Source organism: Musa acuminata, chromosome BXJ2-5 (genome assembly GCF_036884655.1).
Source record: "Musa acuminata AAA Group cultivar baxijiao chromosome BXJ2-5, Cavendish_Baxijiao_AAA, whole genome shotgun sequence".
Lineage (NCBI taxonomy): Eukaryota > Viridiplantae > Streptophyta > Magnoliopsida > Zingiberales > Musaceae > Musa > Musa acuminata.
In genome coordinates, this window is record NC_088342.1 from 3,598,800 (window position 1) to 3,622,447 (window position 23,648).

Here is a 23,648-nt window from a genome sequence, read left to right on the forward strand (position 1 = left end):
TGAAGCACAGCAACTCTTCTTTGGATGATGAACACCGTCCTGTTATAGCCGAGATTACTCTTATTCCACAAAGTATGGTGGCTCGGTTAGAAGTGCCTTTGTTGTCTCGGTCAAACTGTCGGGATGATGGTGGATGAATAAGCTCTTTGGGCGTTTCAAAAGCCTTAATTATGTTTCATATCATCTCTGAAAGGATTAATTTTGTTGCCTACTCTGTTCATCTCGGAGGTTTATCTTCCGAAGGAACACAAAATCCAAAACATCTCTGCTGCGGTTGAGTCTGAGATCAGACGCAGTTGATGCCTGTGTGTCATGCTAGCCTACAAACTCGCAGCGTGTTGGGCTGCCATTCATGACTTTTCCAGCGTGCATGCAAAGGCACATTCAAACAGAGGGGGGAAATAAAGGAAGAGGTCAGAAGTTTGTCTCCCCTGTCGTGCCTACTTTGATTGATGCAAAAGGCACCAAAAAAGAGTACGTCTGACAAAAGCTCTCTCTCTCGAACTGAGAATTGCTTACGTGAGTCGTGGCATTTTCATTTCTTGTTTCCAAACAAAAAACTAAATAGCAGTGCTAATAACGATCATCATCACAGTGACAAAGCTATACTGATGCAAGTAAAGAAGATAGGACAAACTGGATAAGAAATGCTAAAATATTTTACATCCCAATACTTCTTAAGCAAAATTACACATGTATCCCTACAAAACTAGTGATTTTATAATTAATTTAAATTTATACTTAGTATATGTATTTTATAAGGGTGAACTTTGGTGTAACGATAACAATAATTTTTTTTCCCACTTGAACTTGCACCTATCCTTAAACGACAAGAATATATTGATTGTTATTATGTTATGTAATTAGTTACCTTTAGTATCTCCGTCCTTATACTTTATATTGAGAATCTTAGACTTACGAAATTAAAATATTTAATCTCGTTATTCTAATAATTTTTTTTTTCTATCTTGATTTTTAATCCTGTAAAATTATCTTTTTTACTTTATATAAAGATTTTAATATTTTTATAAATATAAGAATCTCAATGTAATTCTTAAAAGTGTAAGAATGAAGATACTAAGATTTGATTCATGTTATTATAGTTAATCTCTATTTGTTTCTATGGACCAAATAATTGATGAAAGCAATAAAAAATATTTAAATTTTTAATTCAGTAGTAACGATGATTAGTAGAATTTAACTTTATTTTATTTGATAGATGCTAACAAACACAAGAGTGTTGTCACTCATTGAATATTTCGAATATTATATATATATATATATATATATATATATAATATGGAAAATCTAAATATACGGAGAATATATGTGCGTGCAATGGAAAAACCAGAAGGGGCAAATATGCTATTTCCAGATAATAAAAGGATAGATACGTAAAACCACCAATGCACGAGTGCTTCAGTCGACATCCATCCACTTCGGTAGAAGAGAGGACATGAACCCAAACTCACCCACATTTCCCACTTTGCCCTCCGCCCTCAGCCTCACATTCCCGCCCCTTTCCACCCGCCGCAAACAGGTCTGGAAGACCTCCCTCACCCACCTCTCGAAGATGCCCTCCAGGAAGGAGCCGGCGGCGGCCATCAGCTCCGCCACCGCCGCGCCGTCGATAAGCAGCTCCCCGATTTCCCCTCCGACGCCGCTCCTCACCTCGTCGAATGCCCGACGGAGCTTCGAAACGAGATTCTCGGATGCCGGACGCAGCCTTTCGAGGTCGGCGTCCATGGCCAATCGAGCGGTGATCAGTTCGAGCAGCTCAGATGGAAGACGGGAGTTCCCGCAGTCTGTCTCATTGGTTAGATCGCTCGGGACTGCCTCTTCGTCCTCCCCCTCTGCAAGTAGGTTCAGGTCAAGAGTGCAATCTCCCCTTCTTGGTCGTTTCGGCTTGTTCTGTTGCTCTGTTTCTGCCTTCCTTCTGAGATCTTTGTTGGTTGACGGCACTTCGGCCTGCAACTTCATCTTGATCACGTCGTTGGCATCTCCAATGCCAGCCGAGCTCGATGTGGTAAGGATGAAGGTTGTCTCAGTCAGGCACACCTCTTGGCCCGATGACGTCTCAAAAGCTCCCATCTTTAGCACATCCACCAGAGATGTTACGAAGCTGGTGTCTGCTCGATCAATGTCCTCCATGAAAACCACAAGCTTCGATTCCTTTTCCAAGGCTTCCTCGAGGATCTCTCCGCATGAGCTGCATTTGCTCGCCCGTCTCCTCATGTCGATGTGTATGAACCTTTCTTCGGATCCACCGAAATGCTCGACCATCACTCGTGCCAGTCTCCTCTTCGAGACGCAATCGTTTCCTTGTAACAGGAGACGAACGCCCTTGTTTTCGCTTGATGTCAGTGCTTCGACCATCGAAGGAACGATTTCTGATTGCCAAGGCATGTTCTCTAGCAATTTCCGGGTTAGTTCTCGATGGTCTGTCATCATTTCTTTCTGCTTGTTTGATGTCGCCGAGTCTGAGACGACAGCACCGCCCATAGACAGAGTAACTCCGACATCCAGATTTCCTGCACTTCTAAGGCAATGCAAGCTGACTTCAGGAAAGCTCGGCTTCGATTCTTCCCTCTCCTGCCAGTTACCTGTTCCATTTCTCGAATCGATCATGTCGAATGGCAATCCACCATCAAGCTCTGGAGTAGTTTGCATCGAGCTCTCGCTCTGGTTGCTGTTAGGCCACCATGGGTATGATGAAGAACAGCTGAGGTTCTTGCCAATGGAACTCTGATTCAAGATCGAGGATGGATGCAAACGAGTCTGACTACGTCCGATGTGATGGAGATTTCGGCACAGGCTGTTCCATTTCCTCTTCAATTCCAGCAATGCATCCTGGAGATGTTATGGAGCGTTAGCTACCGAAACAGAGGAACAAAACTAGCATTCACTTCATGCTGCTGCTACCTTGTGGTTGTCTGGACTCTGTCTTTGCAGCCAGAACGGCAACTGTGTCGAGCCACAGTTGGTGTCTTTGTTCACTGACCTGTGCACTGAAGCTTCTTTCTCAAAGTTGGAGATGCATTCACCACAGCAGATGAGCTTCTCATCCTCCCTGGTGCTGAGAACCTTGGAACCAAGCAGCGGAGAAGGATGCTCGAAGAGTTCCGGCAACCCGGCGTTTAGGCCACTGCAGAGCAAGAAAGCAAGGAAGGAAACCAGTTAGAGCTAAAAGATGTGATGACTACCATCCCAATTCTTTTCACTCCATCTTCTGCATCGGCAAAGGCTAAAAATCAAGTATGTTTGATGATTCATTTGCTGCGATTTATTTGGAGACGACATTAATTTTCTTAGGTCGCCAACAAACGACTACTGTGTTGTTTGAATGACAATTAGCAGGTAAATGGAGGCAAAGGAATTGGACGGTAGTGACGAAGACATGAGGCTCTCTGGGTTGGCGATCTCACCTGGGAGCTTGGAGGCTCAGTCCAAGGCCACCTGAGGGAACCACTACAGCTTGAAGAGCCCACCGAGTCTCGAGAGATGGCTGCCTCACCTGGCACCTCATGTAGGTCTGATAGCTTGCAGTCGCCAGTAACCACAGCTTGGTGTTCACAGTGCCACCGCCGCCATTGCCGATGCTGCTCCTGAACTCAGATAGCAACCTTCCCAACTCTGCAACCATGTGTTCGACTGGCTTAAACCGGCATCCGTCTCTTGTTTCCTCATCGACTGCCCATCTCAAGTCACCTGCGTAGATGATGACGCCTCCACCTGTTCTCCCTGATGCTAAATGGTCAATCTTTCTCCTGAGATCAGAAAGCTTCAGGTCCACGTCACTCCTGCTCATGAGCCTCAGGTGGACATAGGAGAGATGAAGCTTAATGAAATGAGCGGCCTTGAGCTCATCGGGGACGTCACCTCTCCCCACCTTCGCCATGAGCTCAGCTACGACCCCCTCTGCCAGGGAAACAGAGTCCCCCACCAGTACAGTGTTGGTCCTCCTCCCCTGTTTCCCGAGCATCACCTCCAAGACTGCGCTCGAGTCGTGGTGGTGGTGGGAGGATTGTTGCGAAGACAACGGAAACAGCGGGCTCCCATGGTCGATGACATCTTTATGTGACTCAAGCAAGAACGGCGAGGACCGGCTCAAAACAGAGGAGGTCTCCCCCTCCAAGCTGTTCTTGACAGAGGTGCTGGAGAAGCCAGCCTCCCTCATCACCCGGCTGACACTTGGATCGTCCAAGATGGAGATGATGAGCTGCTCCAGCTCAATCTTGACAGCCAAGAGAAGCTGCTGCTGTTGCTGCTGGAGTTCCATGCAGCCCCTCCTCTGGTGGGCCTGTGCCCTCTTGAGAGCCGCAACGAGAGCATTGGAGAGGGAGGGATGAGAGGCGGGCGGTGGAGTGGTGGGGAGCCTGTTGAGGGCCACATTGAAGCAGAGCTCGAGCGCTCTGCAGCGGAGGGGGTGGGAGGCAGGGCAGTGGGGCTGCGACTTGACGCAGGCTCTTCTGAGGAGGTTGGAGGAGGAGGAGCAGCTCAGGAGGGTAGTAGCGACATGGAGCGGGGTGACCTGAGCGTGGCCTCTGCGCCTGGCCAAGCTGAGGGAGTGCTTGAGCACCGAGGCAGCCTCTGCGGTGAGGGCCTGTTGCAGTGTGCAAGCTCCTGTTCGCATCACTTAACCCACCCCAACACCAACCCCCCGCCGCCCCGGTGTTCTCCTTGCTCTGCTTCTTCTCTGAGCTGCCTTGCACACCCTCTCTTCTACTACTACTACTACTGCCACTACTACTACTACTACTACTTTGTGGGGATTGAGGAGTTGCGTTGGAAGTGGAAGAGGTCGTAGAACCGAAGTAGAGTGAGCTTTATACAAGCTAAACCATCTCTCTCTCTCTCTCTCTCTCTCTCTGTATTCTCTCCATCTCCCTGTCCTTCTGTTGTGAGTGTGGCACTGTTGCTTTTGGGTGTCCCATTCAAGGATGGTTCACTTTCACTTTCTGCACCTATTTTGGCCTAATCTCATTTCTTTTGCTTTGTTAATATCCGTGCCAACATATCTCATCACTCTTTGGCTCTCTTGACAGAGGCCAAACACCATGCTTGCTTCCTTGCCACATCTCTTACTGCCCGTGCCATTGGTCTGTCCAAAAACTCCAAAAAAGTATAGCGGTGAAACAAAAAGAAGAAAGAAAAGCCACAGAAGAAGCCACCTTTGACATGAGATCAGTGGTCTGCTTCTCTCCTCAACTGGGCAGATGAAGCCATCAGACATCTCCAAAACAAAGGAAAAGAGAAAGCAGAAAGGCGAAGAGGAGAGAAATAAAAAAGGAAAGAATGGAAGATGTGATGAAAGCAGCACTGCATATTGAGCTTTTTGTGCAGGCACTAATAAATTTGTGTTTCTCCGATTGCTGCTGTCTCACTTTGCTTTTTCTTTGGTGCAGATGCAGTGTGATATATCCTTGTCTCAAAAGAAGAAAGAGATCAGAGGCCTCTTGCACCAAAACTCAGGGACACGACCAATGTTAATATTCCTCCCAAGGACACAGAAAGCAGGTTCATGTCTGCTTGTCTGGCATGGCCTCCATTAATTTTGTTTTTGAGTTCTTCATGTAACCTCCAAACCCTTCATGTTTTCTTGTGTTGTCTTTGCAACCATGCAGGCCATCACAAGCAGATTCTTTTCCCTCCTCAACAAGAAGAAAGAAAGGTTATTGTTTTCCTTTACCTCTTTTTGCATGTAGTTGCTCAATAAAAATAATATCCTGGACAGTGATCCCCTCCTAACTGATGTTGTTCTTTCGTTAATAAGAGGATGAAACATCACATTTGTTACTGCAAAACCTTTTCTCAAACCCTGTGACAGTGTGCCAAAAGGATAGCTAGAGAACAAACATCAGGTCATGATGGGAACTTGTATTGGAGAAACAAATGGGCATCTACTTGTGTAGAGTGTAGTGTAGTGTAGTGTCACAAATACCCATTATATCTCCATGATCAAAGGGAAAAGGTGAAGAATGCACTCAGTGAGTAAGATTACATTACATGGATACACTTACCTTTTGTTAATGCATTCTTTTCCTCATTCTCATGAGGGCAGCTTTTTGACCAGTCTTTTTGAGCTCAGACTGTGTTGGAAGCCGTGAAAGAGATCCCACTCCATGCCTTCTTTTTCTCTTTCCTCGAGTGCATGTTACCCAATCAAAAGGACCAAGTATTGGATTGGTGGCTGCCTCTGCCTGTAGTTTTCTCATGTCAGTTGTAGTAACAGGTTAGAGAACATAAGGAGCAGAAAGAGAGATGTTGGGCTGCAGAATACATACATATATGTACAATATGTTTTGCTTCATTTAGGTAGATTGTTTCAAGTTAATTTATGTTACTGACTGACCTGTGATTTTTCTGCTTTGTTCTTTTCTTTCTCTTGATTACCATATTGATTCTACTTGGAACTACTGATGCCAATTCTCCAGCCATCATTCAGCATATTTTGAATTTATCATTTGCCTGAAACAACTTTGAGGCTGCAAAATATTGCTTCAAAAAATTAAATAGTTTGATTGCAATAACAATAAATTGAGCAAATAAACAGTGTTGACTAATGTTGTTATTTCTTTGTTTGCAACATTAGTCATTATTGTCATAACAAAGTCTTGATAAGACTTAACCAACTATCATCCTGAAGTCAAATCTCTTATCAGATAACATATTCCCAGTCTAATTAAAACTCATGCAAGAAATGTATCATCTTAAGAACCAGAAAATGCATTTTAATAGCAAATCTTTCAAGTATAGACAAATAACTTTAGCATGAAGAAATTTCTGAAATGATGACTTGCAGATAGGAGAGGAAAAAACATGATATCTCAGTCTGTCAAAATAGCAAAGTTTGGGGAAAATCCATGCACTTATAAGCTGGTCAATTTATTCTTCCAACAATGCTGTATAAAATGGAGAAAGATATATGTATCAAGTGCAAGAAAATCTAAAGGACTGGGTGGAGACTTATCTTTGGTCTGAAGTCCTCTTATAAAGCAGGATAGAAAACCAAGTAGTTTCCCCAACTTACAAGAAAGGTACTGCTTTATGGCCTCAGGATCAAACATTTATGTGAACGGGTGAAACTTTAGAAAGCATAACTTTTCCTAGCATGTTCAGAAAGTAATAGGATTAGTTTGCACCAACCTTTCAGTTCCAAGATACATAGCTGAAACAATCAAAAAACTATTGAATGAAGCTTAAAGTGCACTCACTACAGACATCAACAAGTAAAGCAAAGAACATATTCATTCCTGCTGCATGAGGGAAAGGATTGCTACTAGTACAAGCTTTTTAGGCTAGTGAGATCATATGGGGGTAGAGGCATCATAAGTACTTGGGAAAGAATCCTCTTAAGCTCAGTAAAAATGTTGAGCTAATAAGATAGAGGTGTGCATGACAGAAAGAACAGTTCAAACCTGTAGCAAAGTTTTGAGATTAAGCTTTATGACCGTATTCTCTTTTGTGGAAAACTATGCATGAATGCAAGTCTTTTTGCACTTCTTAACATGTAATAAGATCACCTATAAAGATCCTGTTTGTTGTTTCTCACAGCCATCCTAGTGTTACAATTGGCTTCTTTCATCTGAAGAAACATGGAGCAAGGTTCAAAAAGCTTACAGCTATCATGTGACAGTGAGTTCATCCAATCACAAGAATGATTCTTGGCTTTAGTAAAGCACAGATAAGCACAGCAAACACTAGTTGGAAGCACACCATTTGTTGCAGAGAACTCAATGCTTCTATGCCAAAGATGATGTAGAAATGATACCCAGAGATTAACAAGCACAAGATGGACCTGCAGAAGGACCCAAATGTTCATGGTGCGGCATATATATGCTTTGACAAGATTGGTAGTGTACTAATCACTGGTTCTAAATCTTTGTCAGGACAGTTTGCTCTACAAGCTTTTTCCGAGGCAAATAAGTGAGAGGTTTGTACTCAAAAGAGTAGAGTAGAGCAGGACAGTGATAGTGCATGGATAAAAAGCATACCTGGGAGAAGGAAGAGCCCCAAACAAAACACATAAATATAGCAGCTGCCTTTCTTGGGTTTTTTTTGGTCTTACAGCATGTGACAGACTTGGCCTCTTCCTGTTTCTCATACAGAACAGAAGCATATCTGCGAAAGTCTACCTTGGAATAGACCCAATATTTCACTGCCTGCTTCCACAAACTGCGCAACCCAACATTTAGCTGGAACAATGAACAGTGTCTCATGATTGATTCTTTTTCCCACCACTTCAAAAGTGGGATGAACAGCAGGAAAAATACAAAAGGAATAACAAGAAACAAATTTGTCATAGTCCATGACATCCACCAGTGCAACATTCTAAATAATCCAAGAGGATTATCTCAATCAACATTCAAGAGTAGCCAGCCAGTAGAAGAACAAAGGAGCCATGAGAGTTGATCTATGAGTGCTGACCGATGATGTGAAAGTACTGAATCTACTGTCACATTTGGGTCATGAACATTGCCAGTCCTTGAAACCCAGTAAGGTACACAAGCTTCAGAAGCCATTCAGCTCGATCTTGTACGGGAAAAACTAATAAGCAGGTTGAATTATTTGTCAATGAGGGGAGGGGACATAAGTCAGTATAAAGAATAGTACAATCATGTCCTCTTACATTGGGGGAGAGGCCGAGGAAGAATGAGGGACGGAATGTCTTGTAGCTCGGGCCCCTTGAGAAGCACAAAGGAGCAGTCGTCACTCACTGCACAAGACAAGAGGACGAGAGAGATGAGATTGGTGGGGCTGTACACTGAGATGTGCTTGCAATGTAAATCATCTGAGAGAAGACACTGTTGCACGATAGCTATACAGATTTCAGCTTAGGATGCTAAGGAATGTAGCAAAACGCCAAGAGAATGAAACCCAAGACCTTAGCACTCTCTCTCTCTCTCTCTAACACACACACACACACACACACACAGATGGGGCTCTCCTTTTGAAGCTGACTTACATGGATTCTCTTTGTCAGCACAAAACCCATCACTCCTATGGAGGGGATGTGTACTCTACTGTTGGCTTCGGGCCCGAGACGAGAGATCAAGTTGTCATGCCTATATAATATCCTCCTCATTTTCTTTCTCAGTTCAGCAATGCCCTTTCTTTGTTCATTGACATAATCTTCTTCTGAACCATTTACTGCTGCATGTTTGGGGATGTTCAGCAAAGGAAAGTCGCCACACATCTACAATCTCAGAACTCATAAATGATGCATCACATCACATTCAAGAATAACCACATATGCACATTAGTTCTTCCTGAATCACATGAAAAGGATACAATCTTGCAAGGTAAAAAAAAGCATACGAGACTCATACTGAAATCTTGATCCTACAAACTATTTAGGTATCCAATACATTTCAATATCGATCAAAAGACTTAATTTCCTATCTATACTCGACCCAGACCCAATTAACAAATGCCTAAGTATTATACCAAATTTTTGCTATGTGATACTATCAAGCAACAAAATAAAAATTCTTGCTTAGATAGGATAAATATCCAACATGTTGTGACTAAACTTAGACGAAGGTAGAAATTTACTTCGGAAATCTTACTATAAGCAATCAAAATCTTTGTAAGTCGAGTTAGTTAACACATTCAAGATTTGCGCTAAAACCTCATCCTACATCACATAATAAATTCTCATTCTCTATTCCTGAAGGTAGATGGGTCACTTGAAAAAAGGAAAAATGTAATATCACTGTTGGATGTATCTTTGGCATTTCAATTACCAAGAATATAATGCTCCTAGCTATTCTAGTGTAGCCAATCATCTTCAGTGGGTGACACATAGGAGCCCCTACAGCATCACTCACTGAGGATTGCACTAAGCACAATCTTTCATACATCCAATGCCGGGGTCTAGAAGTAGCCAACACCAACACTTAACTGTGTCACATTTTTCACCATGTTCACACTCTAATGAAACAGAGAAATGTTTGTTTTATCATGCTATGGCACCTTAATTATGTATTCAAAAACCATATAAATATGTCTTCTTTTAGAACATATAAAGATACCACCTTTCATGGTAGCTGCAACATTGAAGACCAGTCCACATAACGAAGCTTAGAAGAGCTTCTTTCTGCATCTAAGATGTGGAGAAACAGTGGTAGATGGCACCCTGCATCTGCTAAGACATCACTAGCAGTCTAAATACACTTGCTCACAGCTCATACGCAAATAGGAAGAGTAAACTAATAGCAGTTTCCCATTAAAGAAACTTTAGAAATTTCGATCTGTATCCAACATTCTTGCAACCTAATCTTACTGACCATTATAATTTGTTCTTGAAAATTCATCTCCAGATGTTCCTGAACTATATGGGCAATGTTTTGTATGATATATATACAACAGATTAGAAAGAAAGTGTGCTGTCCACTGGTGATCTATTATCCTGATAGTATCCTGCATGAGAGTATAATCAGAACAGTTTCATATATCATGTTTTCAAGGCGGTAACCTGCCTCTTCAGAGATTCATTTTCCTTTCTAAGTTTCATGATTTTCTGCTTTAATGTTTCGACATGATGTAGTGAAATGGAATCCCTTTGTTGGTTTATCTGCTTCTTTTTGATGATCTGCACTGCAATCAAGCATCAGCAGAATAAGAGAATTAGTAGGTGACAGACTAAAAGGAAGCATATGTAATCTCAATACAAGTTGGTCAGAAAGTTCATATAGATATAAAAATATCAGAAGGAACAGTAAATCTCTGCAGAATGAAAAAGCAAGAGATGAAATGATGGATAGAGGTAGACGAGAACAAAAGAAAAACAACTGTTGTTCTAGGCATCAGTTGTAGCTGCAAGTTCCAGATGCAACAGTCTGGAAGTTGCTTTACTTGCATGTGACCGTGTGACCACATATGTTAATTATTTTGACTGATTTGCCACAAGTATAACAACCAGATGCATTTTTCACTGGACACTCACATTCATTTTCTGCATTCTGGAGCTTTACTTGCAGTTTATTTTTCTCTTCCTGTTCAGCTAGAAGCAAGTCCTTCAATTCTTGAATCTCAGAATTAACTGCTAAAAACAGCATGCTAATTTGAACAATAAGGTGTAATTACAAATTTTAACAATTTTTTTTTGAAAAAATACAAATAATGAACATACATTTTGATTGAAGATCAGCAGTAACCTGTTCAAAGTTGCTAGTCAGGATCTCAATATGAGTCTCATGAGTGGCCAAGTCTTGCTGGAGCTGATTCATTAGAGCTTGGTCTGATGCTTGTTTATGAAGTGAACAGCTGATTGCAATGTAGCATCATATTTAACTATCAAATATGAAAGAAATGAAACTTAAAATTAACCTACCTGACCTGCTTCTCCAGGTCATGAATTTTCTGTTCATTCTCGTGTTTAAGCATTTTAATCATTTTCCTATGATCCTGATTGACATTAGATTTTCACCTTGATAAGCATATTTTAATAACCTAGCTAAAAAAAAGTGGGAAACTTACGTCTTCCAAACTGAGCAGCTTGCTATTGGCTTTTTCTAGTTCCTTTGTCAAACTTTGGCATTTGGTCCGATATTTCATCTAGCTTAAGAAAATTATTAGAAAACAAGGATAAGTCTTTGGAAATAGTAACATAACCTTGAAAAGTTCGAATTTTATATTGTTAACTGTTAAGGGTCATAAAAATACTAAATTTAATCAAATAGAGCAAACACCAAAAGAAGTTTTAAATGATAAACAATAATGAATCAAGCAGCATCATATGCAAACACAATTGCACTATTTAGCTTAATCTCTCGCACGCTGATAGAACTTACTCATAGAGAACAGAAGCTGCAGATACATTATTTTGGTCATATTTTCTTGTCGCATCATGCAAACATGATTATTATCTAGTAATGAGGACACATTATGCTTTATACTTCCCAACTGTAATTGAGCCTCCAAAATAGTCATGCTACCACCTTCCTCAGTATACCAAAAACGAAAACCACCAATATCAACGAATAATCTTACAGACCTCTTGCTTGCTTCATTCCCTTCTAAGTTGGCATCAGATGAACAAATGGAATTGCATCCATCATACAGGTATTCTTGTTGGTCAGGAGAGAGAAGCTTGTCTCCAGAGTTATCCACTTGAACTATATTAAACAAAGTAGTGACTTTTATCTCTTCTTTTTGTAGTTCACTTTATCTCTATCCAAATTCATCACATTCTCTGTCATTCCAGAACTTCAATACTTCAGCATATCCCTAAAATTTAAAACTGCAGTTTTAGTTCATTATTATCTGTTACACATCATTTTACTTGGCATGGATGAGAACTAAAGCCTTGCATGTTATGTTATGCATGAACATTTGAGCATTTTTCTGGTATTTTTCTTATTTGTTTATGTTTTTTTTTTATTTATAATAGTTTTTCTTGTTATAATTTCTTTTTTAAGAAAATACCAATTTGTCTTCTCCTATGAAACCTTCCAGGTTATCACTCGGGTTTAGAATATTCAGATCTTTATAAGATTGTCTAGCCCAGCATATCAGATTAGCTAAGACATGCACAGTCATATAGGACGGTCTTGAGTTCAATTTGTTCACCAAATGATGGCCTCAAAAGGAAGCATTAGGGGAGAAACAATAATGAGAATATAGTACCAAGCTAGAATCCTATCAAAAACTTTGAGGCCTCAATCCTATCAACTCAAAATCAATCAAAATATCCAAATCGAAAATCAGATCCTTTAAATATTAATACAATATATGACATTCAATAATATTTAAATTCCATAATCCATCTGATTTTGATATATTTTGTACATTCATGAAATTAATATAAAATGAATTGTGTGAGAAGTGCTTAGTGCTGATAGAGTATGTTAATTGACGTATTTTTTTTAAGATGAATATACACAATAAATTGATTTGTTTTGATACTCTGCATTGTTTAAATCATAGCATATCCATGCCACCCAAAATTTTCTCTCATCTTAATATTTCATAAATATGTTTTTTGTTTCTTGGCTTTTCAAACATCAGAGATCATGTTCAACAATGTTCAATTTAAGTGCTCTGGAATTGATTTTGAGGTGATTATGCTTGCAGCCTCAATCCTTCATTCATTCCAATAGAATATTAACCAAACTCTCTATCAAATCAAGCATTTAAGCACCTCTTAACAAATGAGACACCTCTTAGCAAAGAAGATCAGACATTAGATTAAAAAAATTATAGAATATCACTGTGAGGAGGTAGAGATGCAGCAGGACTGACTATACCTCATCCACAAATTTGGATAAAGGTTCATTAAACAACCTTCTTAATTGCTCATTATCTGTGGAAGATCAACTCCTGGAGTCAGTTCTGGACCATACTATAAGAAACATGTTTGCTTCATTTTTCAGACAAAATTTGCATCTAAATAAATGAACTCTGAGGGAAAACGACAAAGCAGTCTTTATATCAATTTTGGAAGAAACAAACAATTCTATATGCCTCTTAGTGTATCGAAATGCACCAATAGTTTTCTTTTTTCTCAGTCCATCATTTGTGGCTTACATTTAATGACTTGTGGTTGAAATATGACTAAAAATTCTGAAGAGAAAAAAAAGGTTATCTGCAGCAAACAACTTTAGTTGGAACATGCAAATGATCTGCAGATTTTGTTTTTTTAACATAGCTTCAAAGTAACAAAATAACATGCTTCACAGCTTTTCCAATACAGGTGTCAGTAAGCTCATTTAGTAATAAAAATTGAGCAAATGAGTAAAAGGAAACAATCCAAAATAATAGAATTGAAAGAAATTTCTCAGTCACAATATTGTTAAAGCACTGGGTAAGGTATCTGAGGTCCCTCATTGCCGGAGGTTCTGGCCACTTGCTTAGGTGCTTGCTCAGGTAAAAAAGATGCTTTTCTTACAAAAATTGTACAAAAGTGATGAAGAGGGAATTGGGTTTGAACCAGATAGGCAAGTGAGTTGAGTCCTAAGAACAACCAATGACTCAGCTAAGGTGCTCATCTAAGTGATGCCCAATTGAAGGTGTGTTGCTCAGACCCATCGAAGCACTCAGGTCTCGCTTCACCTTGCCCAAGTACCTAGGCAAGTGCCGCAGCACCTCTTGACATCATTGCTCAGTGGTGATGACAACATGTTTATTGTTCAATGCTCAACCCAAACAGAAACAAAATGATGTCGAGTGGCAAATAACAAACTCTCATATCAGTAAATGCTATGTATAACTGACCTGTACTAAAATGCAATATTATAGATTCTAAAGGACATGAACATGTGCATGTTGTTAAAAGCTAACAGATCAAATGAATGAAATCATATAGCATTTTCCATCCAACACTAGATTATGAGGGCAGTTTCAACTTAAATCCTTCACCTTTCCAAACTAGCTAATGAAATCAAAATCATCCATTATCTACAATTTAAAATAATTACATCCATAGAAATAGTCCACAATATATGTACCCTCCCTTAGCATGCTACATGTACTAATATATAGAGATATTTGTCAGTGAAACTAACTGTAATGTGATAAAGTTTAGGGGAAAAAATCAGCCAACCTACAAAATGATGGAAAATATTAATGATTAAGAGGTAAATAGAAGGGGTAACATTAATGTCTTATTTTTTGTATTGAGCTTGCAATATCAATTATTGTTCATAGCCTCCGCAGGAGCGAATTCTTGTGGTCTTTCAACAACATATTGATGAATTTGCTTGATCTCTTATAGCTACTCAGTTGCCATTCCATTCTAAACAGGTTGCGGCTCCATGCTTTCCTAGCTTCCATGGTGCAATAGCAAAGAGGATTCTTGTTTAAGCAAAAGTAGGAAGAAGTGTATCTGTAAGGAACCATTAATCACAAGAAATCTTTCCCTTTAACACAGGCAGCGATGGTTAAAATTCAGGTGACCTTAGGGAAATATACAGTGTAAAATATACATATTTTGATACTGCAAGATTTTGATCACCAATTCACTCTCCTCTAAGAATGATCTAAAACCAAATCTCAATGGAAAACTAAAAGAAGGAATTTACAATGAACATCTTATACTTCACTATTACGAGTAACATAACATATGAAAAGACCCATTGAGTTATATCAAATGTTGCTGGACCTGTTTTGAGATCATTGCAGGTGGCTTCAAGAGCTTCATATCTTCTGGTTTCATAGTTACGGCTTGTCTTCAATGACTGGATCTCCAAAAGCGCATCTTTGTAGCCCTGACAATGACTTGAAGAATGTAAGAAGAAACAAAATATCATGCATTTATTTGCTTAAGTTAGTTTCAATGAGACTATGAGTGTCAGTGCACATTATTCTATTTGTTTACGTTTATGTCTGCAATTTAAATCTGCCATGACCCTTATATTCTTTATAACAAAGATCATAAATTCTGATTTTGCTTTTTTCTTTTTTTTTCCTCTGCAGATTAGCTTCGTTAAAGATCCATAAACGCCCTTTTGGAGATGCAATTCACTGCATTATATACAGTTTAATGTACAAGGCTCCAGCATATATTGAGTATGCAGAGTATCAAGGTTTATCACTTATCCTTTCATGCAAAGAGTTTATTGTTATAACACAAACCCTCCAGACAGTCCTTTCCAGCAATGCATGCATGTGCGTGTAAGATATTAACTTGAAAACCAACATTTATGTCCTTCTAATTAGGCTAACACAAATAGCATTTCTTGTTGAAGCTGTAAATTAAAATTAAATGTTTGATTCTTTTTGGGTTAAGGTCTATTTTAACCTATGTGATTTTGACCATGAACCGCTTAAGCCTTTATAGTTTACTCGTGTCTAAAATAACCCTTACATTTTAAAAAACGTAGCATATAAGTCACTCGCATCAAGTCTAAGTTAATAGACATTAGAGTCTGCTTATATGGTATGCTGACTCACAATAAACCATTAATATAATGACATATGTAATTTAAGTTTAAAAAAGAGTTAAGGTCCATTTTAGCCCCTGTGGTTTTGGCCATGGACCACTTAAGCCTTTATGATTTATTTGTGTCCAAAATAACCCCTATATTTTCAAAAATATAGCATATAAGCCCCTCCCGTCAAGTTTGAATTAATAGATTTTAGAGTCTGCTTACGTGACATGCTGACTCATAATAAACCATTAATATAATGACATGTAATTTATGCTTAAAAAAAAAACTAAGACCACCATCAATGGTGGGAGGAGGCATCATCATGGAAGCTACCACCAGCAGCAGCACTGAGCCACTGCTATCTAGCAAGGCGTCATACACATATAGCCTCTCCAGCACTAACAATGAGCTTAGGAGCTTCCGATCTTCCCTCGGGTGGATGTGCATTGACCAATCCGACGCTATGCATGCAGTGGTCTCCTAGTCCCTCTTCCTCCTCTTGGGTGTCTTCGTCCCTACCGCCTTCCACTTCGTCCTCTCCTGTGCCTTCACCCGACGCGCCTACAATGTGGTGGTTCAGCTCTCTCTCACTTCCGCCTCCGACCTCTCCTACCTCTATCTCTCCACCTTCGTTTGTTGCTACGGCCTCCGTCGTAGTCTCTTCCTCGACAAGATGAATCTTAATCCTTTTTTAAACTTAAATTATACATGTCATTATATTAATGGTTTATTGTGAGTCAACATACCACGTAAGCAGACTCTAACGTCTGTTAACTCAGACTTGACAGGAGAGGCTTATATGCTACGTTTTTGAAAATGTAAAGATTATTTTAGACATGAGTAAACCATAAAAGCTTAAGTGGTTCATGGCAAAAACCACTTGGGCTAAAATAGACCTTAAACTCTTTTTAAACTTAAATTACACGTGTCATTATATTAGTGGTTTATTGTAATTCAACATGCCACGTAAATAGACATCTGCTAACTCAGACTTAACGAGAGGGGTTTATATGCTATATTTTTTAAAATATAAAGATTATTTTAGACACGAGTAAACCATAAGGACTTAAGTGATCTATGACCAAAACTACAAGAACTAAAATGAACCTTAACCCTTTTTAAAACTTAAATTACACATGTCATTATATTAATGATTTATTGTGAGTCATCATGCCATGTAAGCAGACTCTAACATCTGTTAACTCAGATTTGACGGGAGGGACTTATATGTTACGTTTTTTAAAATGTATGGGTTATTTTATACATGAGTAAACTATAAAGGTTTAAGTAGTCCATGACCAAAACCACATAGGCTATAATGGACAGTAACCCATTATTTTTCCTAATTTCTTGCTAGAAACTCTTTCAATTCCTGTAATACAGTGTTCTTACTTGCTAGTTCTAGTTCATCACTTTTACTTCTAGAGCACCAAACATATCCAAACCAATATCGATTCTGTCGTACAAATTGTTTCAATCTAACAAATGGAACAGAGGTTGGTGCGAAGTTGCAGCCATCAAAGTGCAGCTCCATATTATGCAGACAAGCAATAACAAAGACATAAAATCCACAGTTTCCTAGTTGTCGCCAGACCACATCAATTGCAGCTCCGCAATCAAATCCTAATCACCCAAATCTGTCCCTTCTCATGACAATGTGATCATGAACTTTCACATGTTGCCATTTCCAACCTAGTTATATTTGCTATGAGATTCTTCTGGATCAATTCAATCAATCACTAGGGCCAGTCGATCTCCACACGAGAATAGCAGAGGGAAATCTCCAATCTCTACACATCGGAAGCGAGATTGAAGGAAACTATTCGGACCTGAATGAATCAAACACAAGTAGGGCACTTACTTGATAGATTTGCTCGAAGTTTCGAAGTAGGGATTCCATCCCCTCGTCGCTCGTTGCGGCCGACTCCATCCCCTGGTATTCGTGCGCGCTAATTGAGTTAGCGCAAACTTTTACGTGTATATATATATATATATATATATATATATATATATATATATATATATATATATATATATATATATATATATATATATATATATATATATATATATAAGGTCTGACAGATCAGTGGTACACGGATCGCTCGATATCGATTCGCACTGTAGCAGTATACTGTGATACTATAATAGTACTACAGTGCCCCCCGGTACACCTGAGTGTACCGCTCGGTACACCGTACCGTACCGGTACCGAGTTCGAATGGAAACGCCGGTACAGTACGATACGACGGACCTTACATATACATATATATACATATACCTATACATACACACATACATATACATATATATATATATATATATATATATATATATATATATAATTACATATCGTTTTGAAATTAGTGATTTTCCTTTTTTTTAAGTTCACATATTTGTCTGACATACTAATGCATGTACAGATGTCCTGCATAACCCTTAGTAACAATAACTTGATGGATCTCAACTGAAGGAAAAGATTAGATCTCTCTTATACTGATATAGATGTTAATGCATTGCAAGGAAGAGAATGTTTTACATGTAGAATCTCATGTATGTACAGAGACTTGGAAGCCACTGACCACTAAGTTGCGTGCAATTATGTGATACTTGAGAGAGATGTGGAGACCATTCACATGAAATAAGTGTCATTGCAGAACAATTGTACAATGAGAACTATCAAGAACATAATGGTTAAAGAAATAACTATCCACAATGGCATGGCCATACTTCTGAGAAGATGAAGCTGTCATTTCTCATCCACCATTGAGTAAACTGCAGCACCACTTGTTACAACTCTGATCAAAATGTTCCGAAAGGATCCTCAGAAATACTGTGGTTGCAGGCTTATAATCTGAACTATGAAGAACAAGTTTATGATCAGGCTGAAACCAGCATATATATATCTGACAATAACTTAGCCAAAACATTTAATGAAAGCTTAAAATATATGACCAAAGTCACCTTCCTTCAAGTACACATCAAAAGGAGTCTGTTGTACTAGTGAGGCCATCCTTGTCATGAAAGCTTTCAGGCCTCCAACAAAAAAGGGAGGAAAAAAGAGAGAGAAACTATACAACCGAGTTAAGGAATACATTTCCAACTCAAACCCATTAATAATTATTTTATCATCTCTCACGTGTTTGCAACCGCCAACACCCAACTTACAAATTCTGGATTTGGCATACACCCGACTGCCATCAGCAAAAATGCTGCATCCGCTACACCGGTATGACATCGAGCTTTGAAGTATCTTCACACCTCAACACAATCCCATCAAGATTAGCTGGGAGGATACAACTGGTCCATTGGCATCCTGTCGAAATTGGCTCAGATGGAGGAACAATCATAAGCACATTGTCATTCTTCCGAACGACTCCCATCACACTCACAGTACTGCCTTCCTTGATATACCTGTAGTAAAGAGACGAAGCAGTTTTTGAGTTATTGATGCCTGGATCTGTGTTGATCTTTACAGGTCTAATGTTGGTCATCAGCAAAACAAAAGGTGATGCTTTGCTTAATTATTAGAAAAACGATGAGATTTAGGGAAACATAACAGCATCTATATTCTGTAGCAAAAATTAAGGGAAATTTTACAACAGTCATAAATTGGGATGATTAAAATAACAGATAAAGTTACAAAATAATATAATTATGAGGGAAATCAAGTTACCCTTCTTTCATGCGCATTACACGATCATCACTTGAAAGATTCCTCTGAGCTAACCACATAAGGAATTCAGCAGACAAGTCTTTCTTGCTTGGGTTGATATCCAAAACAGCAGACTCATCAACAAATGGGGTCACTTTTGCACCACAGCCAGTCTTTACCAATGCTCGTAACCCAGATTGAAAATCTGAGATGTAGAAATCAACTACATGCCTCTGCCAAAAGCTAAACATCAATGTCTAGAAGGTCACCAATTATGAAACAGGATTATTGATAGTGATTTCAAGAACCAGATTTATACAAATCTCTCAGAAGTTGATTGACTAAAGGAAGGCAATTGGAGCCTGCACTAAGTAAATGAGGCCTTTTATCAGAGTTGAGCAATCTAAAATAGACTAAAGAGCACAACAAACCTCCATTGATCTAAGACCCCATGTAAAACGGCGATGCTGAGGATTGGCAAGCTTAGAGTCCCAGCCCCTGTACTCATATAAACTTGTAGACGTGTACACGCATCTGGGTACCTTCTCAAAGGATGATTCGAGGGGAACATTTCCACAGGTTACAATCTGCAAACATTTGTTGATTAAGCAGCACTCATGATAGAGATAAGGTATTAAACAAAAAATCAACATGATAGAAGAAAATAAATATCACTAGTCACAAACATCCAATCAGACACAAATGAGGCAGCAAGATCTTTTTATATAAACCTGCTGATCATATATATGCATACACAGTGAAGGAAGACCCGTAACTTAAGTTGCCAAAAGCCATGCCTAGTTGCTGCACTGATAAGGCGCCTTCTTCAAATATTATATACAGTATTTTTTTTGCCTTTTTGAGGTGTTCGCTGGACAGGTACCTGGCTTTGCACATTGCATAATTGCAAAACCTATGATATGCACAAAATTCGCAATGGACCACTATGCTCGACTTTTGCAACCAAGACAACACCTATCCTAGATGTATGACATCAAATGTCACATGAGCGCATAGACAATAACATAGTGAACCAACGAAACATTACAAACAAAAAGGGACTCTTATCAACACAAGAAAAAGCATATAGCTCATAAAAGAAAGTAAGAAGAATATTTGAGTCACAAGCCAGGAATCATCAATAGATATAAGTTACATAAAACCTATTTCTAATACTTTCCATGAGAGACGTATTAGGTACTCTATAGCAAGCATTGCGACATAGACTTCTGTTAACTTGATACCAGTTTCAAATCTTCAATGCAACAGTCTCTTAATTTAGCTACCTGCTTGCTAATGTCCACATATTGAAAAATAGGGACAGTCTCAGGACTTCAGTGTGCATCCTTTTCTAGGCTTGCAGTGATTCAACGTTTAGCCATCAAATCCTTGTTATGTTTCAAATGTTTCTATATTGCATGTTATGAAGCAATTCTCAGATCTCAATCAGATCAAGTGGATGCCACATTATAGTCTGTGCTGACAGTGCCAACACACATTAGGCAGACAGAAAAAAGCACACAAATGTAATTTAATTTATTTGTGAATAGTTAAGATGAGCAAGATTTTCACCTTGTCCTATGGTTAAACATGTGTATGAGAGTTTGATTGCATAAGTTATTTTTGAAAGAAAAAGACAAAAGCATATGTGGAACTTATCAGAAGAAAATTACAAAAAGAAACTACTACAGTTTGGAGCAAATATTAGAAAAAAATAAAAAATTTAATAATGAGGCAACCACAGCACTCGCTTAATAATAAAAAAACTTACATGGGTTAGGCAGGAAAAAAGTTAAAAAAATATATTCAATAAAATTTGGTCTCATTCATATAATTTAAGCTTTTTCACTGGAAGATACCCACCCCAGAGACCTTGACGTATTGACCATCTTTTGCAGTTCTTAGCTCGGCATCAGGATAGCATGCAATGAATCGTATCATAGCCTTTCTTCCCCAACAAGAATTCCAAATAAAAAGTGCAGCCACAATGCCAAAGAGAGCTACAACGACAATGAGAATAATTGCATTATGGACAGCTCCAAGAATAAATCCACCAGCAATGAATCCCATCACAAACAGAAGAATCACAGCCCATAATGCTGGTTTTGGGAATGTCCTCTTGAAAGAAAAGTCATCCTCGTGGCTGATATTAGTGACAGCTTGGTTGTGTACGCTCAAGGTGTTATGTAACTTAGCTGAACCAGAGGAATCCAAAGGACCAGACACTTTTCGAGGGGCTCCAGATGAATTTAGATGACCTGAAGAAACAGGGCCTGATGTTATAAGTCCAGTTGCAGGGAGAGCAAGTGGACCAGAATTTTGGCGAGCCATCGGGTTAGTCCCACCACTTTGCTGGCCAGATGACCTTTTCATAGAATCAATTTGTTTATTTAGAGGTCCTGAATTGGATTTTTGTCTACTTGGCATTCCTGTAGATGAAACTGGACCGGATGAATAGTTAGACCGACTTCCAGAGTTTGGCATGATAATAGGTCCTGAGTATGAGGCAGAACCTCCAAATGTTCCAGTTCTCGTTGGAGCATTTGTTATAGGACCAGATTTTCTTGACCTCGAGTTATCTGTCGGAATGTCAAACATCTTCCCCAGTTCTCCAGACTTCTTAATATCTCCGCCGGTATATGGCATGGCTACAGAGCTCATAGTTGGAGGCTTCTCCTTTGGTTGCTCAGGACGGCCAGAAACATAGAGGCCACTGCTGAGTTGATGTGATGGGAATCTAGATCCCATCCTTAGCTTAAAGGCTCCTTAAAACTTGATATAGCAAATGCAAACCGAACTCTCAGGATTGATTCAGAAGTACTCTCGAGCAACTCAGTGTTACAGGAATGACAAGGTCAACAATGTTAATGTCCAATGGAGTCATAATGGTGGAGGTACGTGCAACCAGAATGATACTCCTCACAGACCTTCCAAGGTATCCTGTCAGATAGCGGCGAATGATCATAAACCAAAAACAATAAAATGCAAAACATGCACATGGATTCTTGCTTCCGTGGCTGTAATCTGTCTTGCAGCAAGGTGTTCTAGCGCATGCTTTGAAAGAAAGAAAATGTCAATCAGAATCATGATCGAGATTTCAAGAATCGTGACACGAATACCAGTCCAAACCATGAACCGGTGCACCAACATAATGAATGAACCACAGTTCTGACATATCAAGCAATCTTTGACCGTATTTGTATCGATGTATGGAGATGATCAAATGAAAGAGCTAAAAGCATACATATTTCTGCAGGTATAAGAATTTCCATGACTAAATAAATGCCCACACTAGCAAGCGACGCAAGGCACCGTCAACCACACTCGATTGAAACAAAACTCCGAAAGAACTGGTGGCGAAAACGAATGAATTGCTTTTCTCGAGTCCAATTACTGACACAAACATCCAACACAGACCATATCCCAAAGAAAAGCTGCCGTCTCTGGGGAAAAAAATCTTACCTTTCTCGCCATTCAGATCCCAAACCAACAAAGACCCACCTCCCAGAACCTCTCACCGAAGAAAACCCGGTGCTACAAGACCCACAGCTCCACGACAGAGGCATGAGTACCAACAAAACGGAAACAAGCACAGACCAAACCGCGAAAAGGTGAGATTTTTGTGCATACCTCCAGAATCCAAAGCACAAATTGGTCAACAGTGCGCACCAAAATGTGTTCCAGCCGCCATTGATCGCCCCAATCGACAACACTATGCCTGCGAGTGAAAGAGAGACAGAGAGAGACAGGGCTTGCCCCCTTGCACCGCTGTCTCCCACACACACCACCATAAACGGTGGAGAGAGAGAGAGAGAGAGAGAGAGAGAGACAAGGCTGTAAAACCCAACCCACCGTTATACTGCCCTTCCTTTTACCACGAAGTGACTAAAATATCCCTAGGCTTTCAAAGATACTACTAAACTACACTCAGCCATGTTTGCATTAGTATTAACTGATCGAATCATATGTTTAATAATTTTATTAAAAATAATATAATTATATTAGATTAAATATTTATTTATAATATAATGAAATAAAAATTATTGTATGTTTTATGACATCATTCTCTTTATATATCTATTTATATGATATCATGGTATAATCAGTCAATTAAATTGATC

At 39.3% G+C, this 23,648-nt stretch overlaps 3 protein-coding genes and 1 long non-coding RNA gene across 6 annotated transcripts; 1 reads left to right on the top strand and 3 right to left on the bottom strand.

Annotated features, from left to right (window-relative positions):
* Positions 1-1,334: 1,334 nt before the first annotated feature.
* Positions 1,335-4,633, bottom strand: LOC103984343 (protein SMAX1-LIKE 4-like). Its single transcript, XM_009401829.3, has 3 exons — positions 3,426-4,633; positions 2,923-3,145; positions 1,335-2,850 (listed from the first exon to the last, which is right to left on the bottom strand). The coding sequence occupies exons 1-3, from the start codon at positions 4,631-4,633 to the stop codon at positions 1,420-1,422; spliced, it is 2,862 nt and encodes a 953-aa protein (XP_009400104.2). The 3' UTR covers positions 1,335-1,419.
* A 745-nt stretch (positions 4,634-5,378) lies between these two features.
* LOC135612177 (uncharacterized) lies at positions 5,379-5,748 on the top strand. Its single transcript, XR_010486793.1, has 2 exons — positions 5,379-5,517; positions 5,625-5,748. It is a non-coding gene; the product is annotated as an uncharacterized LOC135612177 (long non-coding RNA).
* Positions 5,749-8,325: 2,577 nt separating this feature from the next.
* On the bottom strand, positions 8,326-17,825 carry LOC103984344 (protein At-4/1). Its single transcript, XM_065110320.1, has 11 exons — positions 17,734-17,825; positions 15,007-15,209; positions 14,218-14,222; positions 13,251-13,306; positions 11,482-11,559; positions 11,336-11,409; positions 11,135-11,268; positions 10,949-11,044; positions 8,966-10,599; positions 8,630-8,716; positions 8,326-8,547 (listed from the first exon to the last, which is right to left on the bottom strand). Exons 1-9 carry the CDS (start codon positions 17,800-17,802, stop codon positions 10,457-10,459), a joined length of 858 nt encoding a protein of 285 aa, XP_064966392.1. The 5' UTR covers positions 17,803-17,825; the 3' UTR covers positions 8,326-8,547; positions 8,630-8,716; positions 8,966-10,456.
* A 964-nt stretch (positions 17,826-18,789) lies between these two features.
* On the bottom strand, positions 18,790-23,320 carry LOC103983966 (uncharacterized membrane protein At1g16860). 3 transcript variants are annotated; one of them, XM_009401332.3, is made up of 5 exons: positions 23,158-23,320; positions 21,391-22,467; positions 19,959-20,114; positions 19,549-19,760; positions 18,790-19,286 (listed from the first exon to the last, which is right to left on the bottom strand). In XM_009401332.3, the coding sequence occupies exons 2-5, from the start codon at positions 22,273-22,275 to the stop codon at positions 19,094-19,096; spliced, it is 1,446 nt and encodes a 481-aa protein (XP_009399607.2). In that variant the 5' UTR covers positions 22,276-22,467; positions 23,158-23,320; the 3' UTR covers positions 18,790-19,093. The 3 variants fall into 3 exon arrangements, with proteins under 3 accessions (XP_009399607.2, XP_018682060.2, XP_018682059.2); XM_018826515.2 differs by lacking the exon at positions 23,158-23,320 and adding an exon at positions 22,990-23,147; XM_018826514.2 differs by lacking the exon at positions 23,158-23,320 and having other exon boundaries at positions 21,391-23,149.
* Between the last annotated feature and the right edge of the window lie 328 nt (positions 23,321-23,648).

Bases quoted from the DNA above. Each gene is read 5' to 3' on its own strand.
- LOC103984343 (XM_009401829.3), bottom strand. From the start codon at position 4,633: ATGCGAACAGGAGCTTGCACACTGCAACAGGCCCTCACCGCAGAGGCT. The intron at 3,146-3,425 runs GTGAGATCGCCA...CTTGCTCTGCAG, and splicing joins CTGAGCCTCCAAGCTCCCAG to TGGCCTAAACGCCGGGTTGC. The intron at 2,851-2,922 runs GTAGCAGCAGCA...TAACATCTCCAG, and splicing joins AGAGTCCAGACAACCACAAG to GATGCATTGCTGGAATTGAA.
- LOC103984344 (XM_065110320.1), bottom strand. From the start codon at position 17,802: ATGGAGTCGGCCGCAACGAGCGACGAGGGGATGGAATCCCTACTTCGA. The intron at 11,560-13,250 runs GTATAGTCAGTC...TTCTTAAGCTAG, and splicing joins TATCCAAATTTGTGGATGAG to ATGAAATATCGGACCAAATG. The intron at 11,045-11,134 runs GTATGTTCATTA...TGTTTTTAGCAG, and splicing joins TGCTGATCTTCAATCAAAAT to TTAATTCTGAGATTCAAGAA.
- LOC103983966 (XM_009401332.3), bottom strand. From the start codon at position 22,275: ATGGGATCTAGATTCCCATCACATCAACTCAGCAGTGGCCTCTATGTT. The intron at 20,115-21,390 runs GTGGGTATCTTC...AAATGTTTGCAG, and splicing joins AATACGTCAAGGTCTCTGGG to ATTGTAACCTGTGGAAATGT. The intron at 19,287-19,548 runs GTAACTTGATTT...TCTTTACTACAG, and splicing joins GTAATGCGCATGAAAGAAGG to GTATATCAAGGAAGGCAGTA.